At 43.8% G+C, this 15,527-nt stretch overlaps 1 protein-coding gene across 1 annotated transcript in view; it reads right to left on the bottom strand.

Moving 5' to 3' along the window:
- The window catches only part of LOC308105220 (uncharacterized protein), a gene marked incomplete at its 5' end in the record, with an annotated part of 41,844 nt that extends 27,639 nt beyond the window's left edge, over positions 1–14,205 (bottom strand). Inside the window, 5 exons of the mRNA XM_080455855.1 lie at positions 579–749; positions 5,493–5,839; positions 6,896–7,033; positions 9,891–9,958; positions 13,216–14,205. Of these exons, the coding sequence (XP_080311981.1) occupies positions 579–749; positions 5,493–5,839; positions 6,896–7,033; positions 9,891–9,958; positions 13,216–14,205 (1,714 nt within the window). The remainder of the gene's footprint in view (positions 1–578; positions 750–5,492; positions 5,840–6,895; positions 7,034–9,890; positions 9,959–13,215) is intronic.
- Between the last annotated feature and the right edge of the window lie 1,322 nt (positions 14,206–15,527).

The raw sequence follows: 15,527 nt of genomic DNA, 5'->3' as shown, positions 1-15,527 counted from the left end.
AACACATTGAATGCCAGTCGCGTAGATCTACGCGAACCTATTTAAAGCCGCAGCGTGCCAGTCGCGTAGATCTACGCGAACCGCCGATTCCCATTGAAAGTGCCCCAGGTGCACTTTCCGAATTTTTTTGATCCATTTCCGTTTCCGGTTTCCGGTCGGAAACGGAATTATTCGGGTTCCGTTTTTTTCGATCGTATCCGCTTCCTGTCTGGGATCCTGTTTAAAACTCGATTTTCTCGGTTGTTGTTTTTCTCCTCGCTGATTTAGCGAGGTCTGTGGCGACATGAAAAAAACAAAAAAACAACAATAAACGCTGGCACTGGTGAGTACATTATGAGATTAAACTCTGGCATGGAATGTGTTAATGGGTTAAAGAGTTAAAGGTTCTTTGACATTCATTTTCACTTTTTTTTATTTTTCATGTTTTTGGGGGGTTTTATGACCTCAATTACACCCAAAAAACCTGAACTTTGAACATTCAGTGGATTTTCTGTGGTCTGGGGTTTTCTGAATAATTAGGCTGAAAAGTAATCTGTGATTGGCCCTTCGGCAGTGAAGTCACAGATCTACAAGCTCACCCAGGTTGTCAAAGTCGTCCATGTACTCCTGACTGGTGTCGTTTCTCTCCAGGGAGGAGGTGGAGGACAGGGACATGTCCTCCAGCGTCTCCCCCAGGACGGACACCTCTCCCTGGGACCCGGGCTCAGCCGACAGCCCCCCCTCTGCCTCTGGAGCTTCAGGCGTGCTGCCTGGGAAAGGACAGGAAAACACACACACACACACACACAAACCCATGTTACCCAACAGTGGTGGAAAAAGTACTCACATGTTTTACTTAAAGTTGTACAATGCAGATTCACAAATAAAACATTTTAGCAACCTCTGCTGGTCACTACCGTCACTGCATACAATTTCCGTAGTCCTCGATTACCCAGAATTCCATTTGTTTTCACCGGAAGCCGGAAGCGTTTCAAAAAGCGTTCTTTTAATTGTTTTATACTATCTGCGGATCGTTTCTCTTAGCCAGTGGAGCATTAGTTACCATGAGCTGTGCTTTCTTTTTCTGTTCTTTTTCGATCTTCCAATCCTACATTCTCTTAAAATCAGCGTGAGGTTCCTTTTTGTTATTAGCGCGGTAGTTCCTGGCCAAACAGGAAACCGTTGCGGTAGTTCCTGGCCAAACAGGAAACCAGTGCATTTCCGCCTCAGTTTTCCGGCCAGATGACGTCATTTTCCCGGGAAAGTCCCCCCCGTCCACGTTCAATAGAAAATATATAAATAAAAGGCTTCCGGGGGTGAAATTCATGGAGTGGGTGTTGTGAAACTTTTGCCACTCACAAAAGATATACAATTTAACTTTAGTTTTGTTGAAAACGTTACCTAGTATGCCTTTAAGTAAAAGTATCAATACAGCAATGTACAAAGTATTAGCATCAAAATGTACTTAAAGTACCAAAAGTAGAAAGTAGTCATTGAGCAGAATGTCCCATTGAAAATAGCAGATCTACAAGCTCACAATGCGTCGCATCGCGACGCATTGTGAGCTTGTAGATCTGCTATTTTCAAATGGCCGAAATGTATATAGGGCTGAAGTGGTTAATGTATGTTTTATAATGTAATAATTTATATCTGAAAAGTAACTAGTAACGTAAAGTTTTCAAATAATTGTAGTGGAGTAAAAGTACAATATTTGCCTCTGAGATGTAGTGGAGTAGAAGTAAAAGCACTGAAAATTGGAAATACTCCAGTAAAGTAAAAGTACCTCAAAATAGTACAGTACTTGAGTAAATGTACTTAGTTACTTTACGCCACTGCTTATATGACGGGTGATTTCAATAGAACCCCGGTGGGCAGCAGGAGAAATGTCAGGACTTCGGTAGGATACTCTATAAATACAACCTTTTAAATGACTTATAATTGACTATGATTGATTGATTGATCATTTAGACCCTCCAGAAAAATGTGATTATGCGATTGCATAATTTACCGCATAATCACCAAAATGGCGCATAATTATGCGGGAGTAACGTTTTTTCAAAACAACCGCATCGCATATTATGCGCTTCGCATCGCATAATATGCGCTTCGCATCGCATAATATGCGCTTCACATCGCATAATATGCGCTTCGCATCGCATAATATGCGCTTCGCATCGCAAAATATGCGCTTCGCAACACATAATATGCGCTTCGCATCGCATAATATGCGCTTCGCATCGCATAATATGCGCTTCGCATCGCATAATATGCGCTTCACATCGCATAATATGCGCTTCACATCGCATAATATGCGCTTCGCATCGCATAATATGCGCTTCGCATCGCATAATATGCGCTTCACATCGCATAATATGCGCTTCACATCGCATAATATGCGCTTCGCATCGCATAATATGCGCTTCGCATCGCAAAATATGCGCTTCGCAACACATAATATGCGATTCGCATCGCATAATATGCGCTTCGCATCGCATAATATGCGCTTCGCATCGCATAATATGCGCTTCACATCGCATAATATGCGCTTCACATCGCATAATATGCGCTTCGCATCGCATAATATGCGCTTCACATCGCATAATATGCGCTTCACATCGCAAAATATGCGCTTCACATCGCATAATATGCGCTTCACATCGCAAAATATGCGCTTCACATCGCATAATATGCGCTTCGCATCGCAAAATATGCGCTTCGCAACACATAATATGCGCTTCGCATCGCATAATATGCGCTTCGCATCGCATAATATGCGCTTCACATCGCATAATATGCGCTTCGCATCGCATAATATGCGCTTCGCATCGCATAATATGCGCTTCGCATCGCATAATATGCGCTTCACATCGCATAATATGCGCTTCGCATCGCATAATATGCGCTTCGCATCGCAAAATATGCGCTTCGCAACACATAATATGCGCTTCGCATCGCATAATATGCGCTTCGCATCGCATAATATGCGCTTCGCATCGCATAATATGCGCTTCACATCGCATAATATGCGCTTCACATCGCATAATATGCGCTTCGCATCGCATAATATGCGCTTCGCATCGCATAATATGCGCTTCACATCGCAAAATATGCGCTTCACATCGCATAATATGCGCTTCACATCGCAAAATATGCGCTTCACATCGCATAATATGCGCTTCGCATCGCAAAATATGCGCTTCGCAACACATAATATGCGCTTCGCATCGCATAATATGCGCTTCGCATCGCATAATATGCGCTTCGCATCGCATAATATGCGCTTCTCATCGCATAATATGCGCTTCGCATCGCAAAATATGCGCTTCGCAACACATAATATGCGCTTCGCATCGCATAATATGCGCTTCGCATCGCATAATATGCGCTTCGCATCGCATAATATGCGCTTCGCATCGCATAATATGCGCTTCACATCGCATAATATGCGCTTCGCATCGCATAATATGCGCTTCGCATCGCATAATATGCGCTTCGCATCGCATAATATGCGCTTCACATCGCATAATATGCGCTTCGCATCGCATAATATGCGCTTCGCATCGCAAAATATGCGCTTCGCAACACATAATATGCGCTTCGCATCGCATAATATGCGCTTCGCATCGCATAATATGCGCTTCGCATCGCATAATATGCGCTTCACATCGCATAATATGCGCTTCACATCGCATAATATGCGCTTCGCATCGCATAATATGCGCTTCACATCGCATAATATGCGCTTCACATCGCAAAATATGCGCTTCACATCGCATAATATGCGCTTCACATCGCAAAATATGCGCTTCACATCGCATAATATGCGCTTCACATCGCATAATATGCGCTTCACATCGCATAATATGCGCTTCACATCGCATAATATGCGCTTCGCATCGCATAATATGCGCTTCGCATCGCATAATATGCGCTTCGCATCGCATAATATGCGCTTCACATCGCATAATATGCGCTTCGCATCGCATAATATGCGCTTCGCATCGCAAAATATGCGCTTCGCAACACATAATATGCGCTTCGCATCGCATAATATGCGCTTCACATCGCATAATATGCGCTTCACATCGCATAATATGCGCTTCGCATCGCATAATATGCGCTTCACATCGCATAATATGCGCTTCACATCGCAAAATATGCGCTTCACATCGCATAATATGCGCTTCACATCGCAAAATATGCGCTTCACATCGCATAATATGCGCTTCGCATCGCAAAATATGCGCTTCGCAACACATAATATGCGCTTCGCATCGCATAATATGCGCTTCGCATCGCATAATATGCGCTTCGCATCGCATAATATGCGCTTCTCATCGCATAATATGCGCTTCGCATCGCAAAATATGCGCTTCGCAACACATAATATGCGCTTCGCATCGCATAATATGCGCTTCGCATCGCATAATATGCGCTTCGCATCGCATAATATGCGCTTCGCATCGCATAATATGCGCTTCGCATCGCATAATATGCGCTTCGCATCGCATAATATGCGCTTCGCATCGCATAATATGCGCTTCGCATCGCATAATATGCGCTTCGCATCGCATAATATGCGCTTCGCATCGCATAATATGCGCTTCGCATCGCATAATATGCGCTTCGCATCGCATAATATGCGCTTCGCATCGCATAATATGCGCTTCACATCGCATAATATGCGCTTCGCATCGCATAATATGCGCTTCACATCGCATAATATGCGCTTCGCATCGCATAATATGCGCTTCACATCGCATAATATGCGCTTCACATCGCATAATATGCGCTTCACATCGCATAATATGCGCTTCACATCGCATAATATGCGCTTCGCATCGCATAATATGCGCTTCGCATCGCATAATATGCGCTTCGCATCGCATAATATGCGCTTCGCATCGCATAATATGCGCTTCGCATCGCATAATATGCGCTTCGCATCGCATAATATGCGCTTCACATCGCATAATATGCGCTTCGCATCACATAATATGCGCTTCACATCGCATAATATGCGCTTCACATCGCATAATATGCGCTTCGCATCGCATAATATGCGCTTCACATCGCATAATATGCGCTTCGCATCGCATAATATGCGCTTCACATCGCATAATATGCGCTTCACATCGCATAATATGCGCTTCACATCGCATAATATGCGCTTCGCATCGCATAATATGCGCTTCACATCGCATAATATGCGCTTCACATCGCATACTTCGCATAATATAATATGCGATGCGCATCGCATAATATGCGATGCGCATCGCATATTATGCGCTTCGCATCGCATAATATGCGCTTCGATGCGAAGCGCATATTATGCGCTTCGCATCGCATATTTCGCAACTTTTCACATATTTCGCAACTTTTTGCACATTTCAATATTCGCATATTTCGCAACTTCCCGCAATTTCAGTGCATAAAATTGCAAAAACAGCCGCATATTTCATCGCATAATCAAGGATTTTTGCCCGCGTTTTTCTGGAGGGTCTATTTCCTACCAGGGCTGTCGTCTGTAGTGGAGGGCGTGACGGGAGGCGTGTCCAAAGAGTCCCTCCTCCTCCTTCCTCCTCCTCCTCCAGTGGGATGTGGGATCACTTCCAGGTCGCCGCCCCCCTGCTTGTTGTTGTGGGCGGAGCCGGCCTGCGGCGGCGGCGCACTGGCCCGCAGGGGGCGGGGCTGCCTGATGAGTGACGGGCGCGACAGCCTATAGCCACCGGGGACGCCGCCGGCGGGCTTGGAGGAGGGGGCGGAGCCAGCGGGGCCCGGTAGGAGGGACTTCCTCAAGGAGGCGGGGACTGGGGCGGGGGAGGGGAGGAGGGAGGGGGCGGAGCCGGCCACGCCCGACCTAGACGGTACATAAAAACACAATGAGGTTCGTTATCATTTTAAAATACAGGCAATGTTTGTAACTCTTTCAGTGATCCCCCCCCCCCCCCCCTAAAACATGATCATCAGGTATTATGGTTATACTAGGAGGAAGAGTTTTTTCAAAAAAGTGTACAGAACAGTGTATGTTTTTATGTGGACACGCCTCCAGTTCATTAACCCATTAAGACCTGAGGCGATTCTTTAAAAAAAATCTAAATCCTAACAGTTTTTTGAAAAAAATATTACAAATATTTTTTGCGATTTTTCAAAAATAGCAGATCTACAAGCTCATAGCGCGGCACTCGGTGCCGCGCTATGAGCTTGTATATCTGCTATTTTTGAATAGCCTAAAGAAATCTAAAAGTGACACAGATGCGTTCCAGGTATTAATGGGTTAACACATTGACCGCCAGAGGTTAATCTCATAATGTACTCACCAGTGCCAACGTTTTATTGTTGTTTTTTGTTTTTTTCACGTCGCCATAGACCCCGTTAAAATCCTTAAGATTGGGCTGTGCACTGTTTGTAAACATCGCGGACGTCTCCCTGCGGCTACCAGTGAAAACCACGTGTCAAACGGAGCCGCCATGTTGTAGTTAGAACGGTTTATGTTAAACAGTGATCAGCGAGGAGAAAAACTACAATCGAAGAAAATGGCGTTTCAGTGTGCGCTTTAGAATGGAGGCCGACGGGATCGGCAAAGCGTGATCCCGAATAATTCCGTTTCCGGTGGTGTTACAATGAAATGTTCCGTATGGAAAATTGAAAAAAGTTTTTTTTTTTCGGGAAAAAAATTTAAAAGCACCACAGCCCGTAGGCTACGGGATCGGCGCTTTACGGTTGGATTTATCGGCCCGTAGGCTACGGGCCTGGCGGTGGTAGTGTTAAACAGCACAGCGCAACGGTGAGATATCTGCCACCGAACGTAATCTGTTATTATAAAATTCGGGCACCGAATGTGTTAATCTGGGAGTGAAAGAGTTACATACATAGAGCCAATGTTCCCTTTATTTTGACATTTTTTTGGACTGACCTTTGACCGTCGACATCTTGGCCCGGCCCTCCTGTAGCTCCTCCCCCTCTGCCAGGAGGGCGTGCCGTCAGCGGCGAGGAGGCGGAGTCTCGGGTCCCGCGCTCGGCGGCTCGATTAAAGGAGTACGAGCGAGAGGAGCTGAAAACACACACAGAGAGAAACTTCCAATTTGTCATTATTTCACACATAGTATGACCAGTATGTTTGGTTGGATTTGAAAGCCCTGTTGTCAAACATACAAAGTACAAGCTCACATCGGGTCGTTGTGAGCTTGTAGATCTACAATTTTCACTATCTTTCCTGACTACCTCATAATACACTTTGTTTTAATAATAATACAAAACTTAAAGGGACAGTTAAAGGACAACTTTGTTTTTTTACAACCAAGGTTTATATTTTAGCTTGTAATTAACTCTCTCAGTGCCAGACCCCGAGTTATCCCGAGTTTTTGGGTTATACCCTCAGTGCCAGAACGAGAAATCCCGAGTTTTAAAAAAAAAAAAAAAAAAATTGAAAAAAACGTTTTTTGTTTTTTTTTCTTGAAAAAAGTGTTCAGAACCCAAGATATCATTATCTGAAGATTTGCAGCTCCATCCACTCTTTGTTTAACCCTCTAAGACCCAGTGATCCCTTTTGGAAACAATTATATTTTATAAAGAAAGATGTTTAAATCTTTTTTTTTTCTGTTATTTTTTCACCTCTAAATGCTCATTGGGTCCTATTGTTTAGTCTTACAATGCCATTGGCCAGGATATTTGTATATAAATACCCCCCACAGAGCCAGGAATCATCACAACTTGAAAAATCTCTGTTGGAACAGATCTCTTTTTTCTCTGGAAGATATTCCTCACAAAAACGTAAGTAATATGCCTGTAATATTTTTTTTGTTGAACATTACAATGTCTAGAACATGTACATATGTTATTATTGTGAAATATATGTCCCAAATTAGAAATTAAAGCATGATTCATACTTGTGTCTTTTTGGAATCGTTGGGCCCTCTTGGTTGCAAAAAATACAAGGGCAGGCCTAATGTTCACCTGCTACTGTTCAGCCTTATATATAGTTTTCACAATAGATTTAAACAGTTATATGTGTATTTCCCCCACTTTGCATTACTATATATATATATATATATATATATATGAGAGAGAGAAACAGTGAGAGAGAGTAGGCTATATGTGCATTTTTACTTTAATTTCTAATTTCCAATGATATTTGTAACCATTGTTTTAACAGTCAGAACCATACAAGCTGGTTCCTTTGTTCACAAAAACTGAATTGTTTGCTTTGAGCAGTAAGCCTCAGAAAATGTCCACCCAAACTTTCTCTCTCCCCCTAAACAATACATATTCAACCATAGTTTAACCAATATATTCCCTTGTTATTTCTCAGTATGTTTAATTTGCTTTCGATACTACAAGGACAGTGGGACCACTTTGGTACTTGTTGGGGGTTGTGGGGGTTGTTCATTATTCATTCAAGGTGTGGTGGGTACTTAGGGGCAATGGAATGATGCCCACTTAGCGGCAATCATCATCACACAATAGGTTTGCCAGACAGTATTGTATGACTTGTGAAATGTTGTTTGTAAGCACTACTAAATGTACTAATGGTCTTTATTTCATTTCAGAATGCCACAACAACAGAAAGGGCCTCGCTTCTCAGCAAGGGATGTTCTGGATATCGTGATGAACGGAGAGAGTGATGTTGACATAGACATCAATGATATTTTGTTGTTCTTTTAATAAAATTGATTTAAAAATATGGCTTATTGGTGTTATTATTCATAATGTATACTGTTCTGAGGCCAAATATTATTAATAATTGATCTGAGGCCAAATAATAAACCATATAAATGAATCCTTAAGTTGTTTTAGTGAAGTAATTACACATTTGCCATGTTATCCTTAAAAATGGCCTATAGGAAATTTTGCTACCTGATGGACCCAACGTTTCCATATGGAAACATTTGCATAAAAACTTACCAAAACATAAAAAATAAAAAAACATTATATTTTCCTCTCCTAAGTACTCCTACAAGACCATCTGAAAGGATTTTTATTTTTTTTTGCAAGTAGAAATATATCCGGGTCTTACAGGGTTAACCTAAAACTGAAAAAGGCTGTATCTCGCTTCCTAAGCACTTTTTATTTTCTTTGAAAAAACAAAAAAAAAATCTGGCAAAGTTCGCAATAATGTTTTTATTTCATTGGCACTGAAAGAGTTAAAGTAAATAAAAGATGAGTGTTGTTTTTTTTTCATTTACTGCTTTCTATGCTGCGATATTTTTTACAGTGGGCATTCTGTCCAGTGGCTAAATATGCCTTTTTTACACAATAAAAAAGGTACGGTGGTGAGTTATAGCGGGCTAGAAGAGCTACTGTAAATAAAAATAAAGAAAACGCTGGGTTATTGTGGAAAAATAATACATATTTAGCCACCGGACAGAATGCCCACTGTAAAAAATATCGCGAAAATTGCTAAAACTATAGAAAGCAGTACATTTAAAAATGTTAACGCTCATCTTTTATTTACTTTAATTACAATCTAAAACATGAACCTTGGTTGTAAAAAAACAAAGTTGTCCTTTAACCGAAAAGAAAATCACTTTTTCCTGGATTATTTGTGGTTCCGGTAGGAGACACAAAGGAGTCTCTTTGTGTCTCCTACCGGAACCGCTGGCCATCAAATTATTGTTTTAGGAATGAGACAAAAACTAATAAATATCCATGAATTCAAGTCTCCATGGGGTGACTCATCCATGGGGAGAAAAAGTCATTTTGTGGGTGAACTATCCCTTTAAACCAACACTAAAACTAATAATAACAAATAATAACTTCTTTAAACTAAGCCCTTTTCAAATAGAATAGAAGCTTTAAAAACAAATTAGAGCTAAACTAAAATGGAAAAAGAAAAATTCTAAATGTAATTATTAACTAATGAACTGATTCTTACAATGAAAACGTAAAGAAAAAACAGAACTAAAGTTAACCTTGAAGTGGTCGTGGAGGAGCGAGGGAGAGAGGAGGTGTGTGGGGCGATCGAGGGGTTGGTCCGGACCTGAGGGTCAGAATCACAACTTTATTGACACATCACAGGTTTACAGAGACAGAGGGCTAATAGGGCTATAGGGGGAGGACATGGGAAACAAACATTTATACATTTATGCCCCCCCATGGGTTAGGGTTAGGGTTATGCCCCCCCATGGGTTAGGGTTAGGGTTATGCCCCCCCATGGGTTAGGGTTAGGGTTATGCCCCCCATGGGTTAGGGTTAGGGTTATGTCCCCCCATGGGTTAGGGTTATGTCCCCCCATGGGTTAGGGTTAGGGTTATGTCCCCCCATGGGTTAGGGTTAGGGTTATGTCCCCCCATGGGTTAGGGTTAGGGTTATGCCCCCCCCATGGGTTAGGGTTAGGGTTATGTCCCCCCATGGGTTAGGGTTAGGGTTAGGTCCCCCCATGGGTTAGGGTTAGGGTTATGTCCCCCCATGGGTTAGGGTTAGGTCCCCCCATGGGTTAGGGTTAGGGTTATGTCCCCCCATGGGTTAGGGTTAGGGTTATTCCCCCCCATGGGTTAGGGTTAGGGTTATGTCCCCCCATGGGTTAGGGTTAGGGTTATGTCCCCCCATGGGTTAGGGTTAGGGTTATGTCCCCCCATGGGTTAGGGTTAGGGTTATGTCCCCCCATGGGTTAGGGTTAGGGTTATTCCCCCCCATGGGTTAGGGTTAGGGTTATGCCCCCCCATGGGTTAGGGTTAGGGTTATGTCCCCCCATGGGTTAGGGTTAGGGTTATTCCCCCCCATGGGTTAGGGTTAGGGTTATGTCCCCCATGGGTTAGGGTTAGGGTTATGTCCCCCCATGGGTTAGGGTTAGGGTTATGTCCCCCCATGGGTTAGGGTTAGGGTTAGGTCCCCCCATGGGTTAGGGTTATGTCCCCCCATGGGTTAGGGTTAGGTCCCCCCATGGACACTTGAATTCATGGATATTTAAGACAATAATTTGATAGACGGCAGCGGTTCCGGTAGGAGACACAAAGAGTCTCCTTTGTGTCTCCTACCGGAACCGCTAGCCTACCGGTCCACTGGTCATCACATTATTGTCTTAGGAATGAGACAAAAACGAAAACAATATCCATAAATTCAAGTCTCCATGGGGTGACTAATCCATAGGAATTAGGGCTGTACTGATACACTAAGTTCACGATATCGATACGATATGATATAAGGCACTTTTTTTATCATGAAAATATATGCGGGGAAAAAAAGCAAATGCAAACAAATACTCAGGGACGTGCACAGATAGACTCTAGGGGGTGCTAGACAGTGGTGGAAAGTATCTAAGTACATTTACTTAAGTACTGTACTTAAGTACAATTTTGAGGTATTTGTACTTTACTTGAGTATTTCCAATTTCCAATACTTTTACTTCTACTCCACTACATCTCAGAGGCAAATATTGTACTTTTACTCCACTACATTTATTTGAAAACTTTAGTTACTAGTTACTTTTCAGATATAAATTATGATATAATGAAACATACATTAATCACTTTAGCCCTATTTTATACCTAGGCTATTTGAAAATAGCCGATCTACAAGCTCACAACGCGATGCGACGCGTTGTGAGCGTGTAGATCTGCTATTTTCAAACAGTTTAGTACTTTTACTTTGGTACTTTAAGTACATTTTGATACCAATACTTTTGTACTTTTACTCAAGTACATTTTGAATTCCGGACTTTTACTTGTAACGGAGTACTTCTACATTGCAGTATTGATACTTTTACTTACATTTACATTTGAGTACTTTTTCCACCACTGGTGCCAGAGCACCTGCCCTTTGCCCTCTGGACCAAAAGAGCCCTTTTTTTGGTTTACACATCTCTATCAGACAGCATATGGCTATTGAAACATCTCTATCAGACAGCATATGGCTATTGAAACATCTCTATCAGACAGCATATGGCTATTGAAACATCTCTATCAGACAGCATATGGCTATTGAAACATCTCTATCAGACAGCATATGGCTATTGAAACATCTCTATCAGACAGCATATGGCTATTGAAACAAATACATATGCAATTACGACATACAAGATGCCCTTTTTTTCCAACTTGAGCACCTGCCCCTCAAAATGTCTGTGCACGCCACTGCAAATACTTCTGTTTTTTTTTTTTTAAACGCCACGACGATACACATCGTCACGAAAACGTATCACGATGTATCGCGGGACGATATATCGGCACTCCCCTAATAAATTAAAGGTAGGGTGAGCGATATTTTTTGGTATATATTTTCTTCTTGTTAGAAGGTTAAAGTACTATATTGTGATAGTAATCATTGCTACAGAAGCGTTTGTTTGGTCACAGAGGTCTCTCCAGCTCTTTAGTAAACACAATATACGTACATTTTCAGGTAGGTGACAACATTTGAGCCAATCAGGAGAGAGCACTGAAAATGGATTTTCTGTTTAACCCATTAAGCCCGGGAACACATCTGTGTCACTTTTAGATTTCTTTAGGCTATTCAAACATAGCAGATCTACAAGCTCGTAGCACGGCACCGAATGCCGCGCTACGAGCTTGTAGATCAGCTATTTTCGAAAAATCGTGAACATTTGTGCAAATCTTTGAATATACATGTATTTTTTAAAGCGTTAGGATTTAGAAAACATTGTTTTAATCGGCCTCAGGTCTTAATGGGTTTTAATAAAGAGCTGGAGAGACATGGAGACTCCTTATATGGACAGGACACTCTATAGTAACGAGCACTATCAGAACATAGACCCATTTTGCAATTATTTGAATAATTGCAAATCACTTACCCTACCTTTAAATCACTGGTTCTCAAAGTGGGGTCCGGGGACCCCCAGGGGTCCTTGAGGGAGTTTCAGGGGGTCCCCAGCTAAATGATAGATTAGGCACCAAATGGACCCTTATGGGTCTGTAACTCTGAGAGTGTACAAATGGAACCAAATGGACCTGTTAGGGTCCATTTGGTTACATTTGTTAAATTGACGTAGATTTTACAATATAAATTGCGGTCCAAGTGATAGAAATGCCATTAAATGGGGGTCCGTAGCCTCTAATGCATGTCAAACTGGGGGGTCCTTGAAATTAAAATGGTTGAGAATCACTGCTAGAGCTGTAAAACATCTTCTCTTATGGGGGTCCCTGGCATATCTTTTCGAAAGGGGGTCCGCGGGCTAATAAGTGTCAATTTGGGGGTCCTTGACATGAAAAAGTTTGAGAACCACTGCTTTAAATGCATTTTTTGGGGTGAACTATGCCTTTAAAAACAGACAGCATCAGGTACCTGGGTGAGGCTCTGAGAGCGGAGGCGGTCGTCCAGGGACAGACGGACGGACGGCGAGCGGGGCGGGGCCGCGGGCGGGGCCGTGGGCGGGGCCGCGGGCGGGGCCGTGGGCGGGGCCGTGGGCGGGGCAGACTTCAGGCTGACTTCGGACTGAGAGCGGCTGGAGGGGAGGAGGAGGAGCAGCGGGGAGCCCGCCCGGGAGCCGGGCCCGGATCCGGGCCTCGAACCGGGCTTAGAGCCGGGCCTAGAGGAACCGCTAGGCCCGGTGTCGTTCTGCTTAGAGCCGGGTTTATTAGAGCCGGAACCGGTCTGAGCGGAACCGGGAGGAGGAAGCCTCGGGTTCGAACCGAGTCTGTTTCCGGCGGCGGCGGCGGCGGCGTTCCGGTTGGTCCTGGTCTTGGACAGAGCCTGAGGACTCTGCAGGGCCAGCGGTTTGTCGGGTTTGGTCGCCCGCGCCGCTCCGCCGGGTTTAGGGCCAGGGAGCGTCCTATTGGACGACGACGACGTCACGGACCAGCCGAAGCCGAAGCCGAAGCCCCGCCCCTTCCCCGCGGACGCCACGCCCCCGTCGCCGCCCACCCCCGCCGGCTTCCTGACCTCCCTGATAGGCTGAGGAGGAGGGGGGGAGGGGTCATCACGGCTCCACCCCTCCGTGGTGGTGGTCATCCCTTCTTCTTCTCTCTCTCTCCTCCACTTCAGGGAGAAAGGAGGGATGCGGATGGAACCGTTGTGTTTGGCGGGGGAGGGGGAGGAGCTTCCTCTGACCCCCCCCGCCGTGGGGGAGGAGCCGCGTTGGTGGTACGGCCCGTGGGTTGTCGTTGTGGGCGGGGCCGCCTGGGGGTGGGCGGCGCCGGAGAGGACGACGGAGGCGTGGTGGTGCGCGGTGGCCGTGGCAACGGGGGCGGGGCGAACGGAGGCGAACTTGGGCAGCCTGGAGACCATGGTGGGCATGGCGCTGGTGGGAGGGGCTACGAGAGGCGGGGTTGACATCAGACCCCGCCCGCTTCACCATGGAGACACTTGAGTGGACGGAGCTGATGGGGGGGGAGGGGGGGGGGGAGGGGGGAGGGGACAAACAAGAGAGGAAGAGGTGTTATGGACAGGAAATACCTCATCAAATATACTAGTACACTGATTGATTGATTGATTGAATACTTTATTAACAAGATTGTTAACCAGTGGTGGAAAAAGTACTCAAACGTTTTACTTAAGTAAAAGTATCAATACTGCAATGTAGAAGTACTCTGTTACAAGTAAAAGTCCGGAAATTTTTTTTTTACTTGAGTAAAAGTACAAAAGTATTGGAATCAAAATGTACTTAAAGTACAAAAAGTAAAACAATGTTTGAAAATAGCAGATCTACAAGCTCACATCGCGTGAGCTTGTAGATCTGCTATTTTCAAACAGCCTAGGTATAAAATAGGGCTGAAGTGGTTAATGTATGTTTTATAATGTCATAATTTATATCTGAAAAGTAACTAAAGTTTTCATATAATTGTAGTGGAGTAAAAGTACAACATTTGCCTCTGAGATGTAGTGGAGTAGAAGTAAAAGTATTGGAAAATGGAAATACTCAAGTACAGTACAAATACCTCAAAATTGTACTTAAGTAAATGTGCTTAGTTACTTTCCACCACTGGTGCTACTACCAAGGTGTTCAAAGGTGTTCTACTAAAGCATATATTTAAATATATATATATACTATTTTAAAACATATTATAGTAAAAAAGAATAGTAGACAAAAAAGGAAAGAGCATCAAAAGTAATCAACAAACTATACTATAAAAACTGGCAAATTGTCAAATAAGATAAGAGGCAAACATTTTGAAAACAGCAGATCTACAAGCTCTCACATGATTTTGGTTGAAGTATCCTTTAATGGGTTAAACGCAGTGTGACCCGTCTTTGACACTCCTTGTCTCTAAGCTCCTCCCACTTAATAACTTTAGCACACACACCCTGCTCGCGCACACGCACACACAAAGAGAACACACACACACACACACACACACAGAACACACTCCCGCCGTTCCTGTTTCAACAGTTACTGTCAGAGATAACAATCTAACTAATGGCATTTTAGCTGACACACCCAGGTCTAACCGACCACACACACACACACACACACACACACACACACACACACACACACACACACACACACACACACACACACACACACACACACACACACACACACACACACACACACACACACACACACACACACACACACACACACACACACAGTTATGTAAGAGTGGTAATGATTATTAGTAGTACTTACTTATGACAGATTGTGCTGTCTGTGC

Source organism: Gymnoscopelus braueri (assembly GCF_963280865.1).
Source record: "Gymnoscopelus braueri genome assembly, chromosome: 17".
NCBI classification, from domain to species: Eukaryota; Metazoa; Chordata; class Actinopteri; order Myctophiformes; family Myctophidae; genus Gymnoscopelus; species Gymnoscopelus braueri.
Note: the sequence above shows the minus strand (reverse complement) of the source record. Positions and strands in the feature narration are given on the sequence as shown.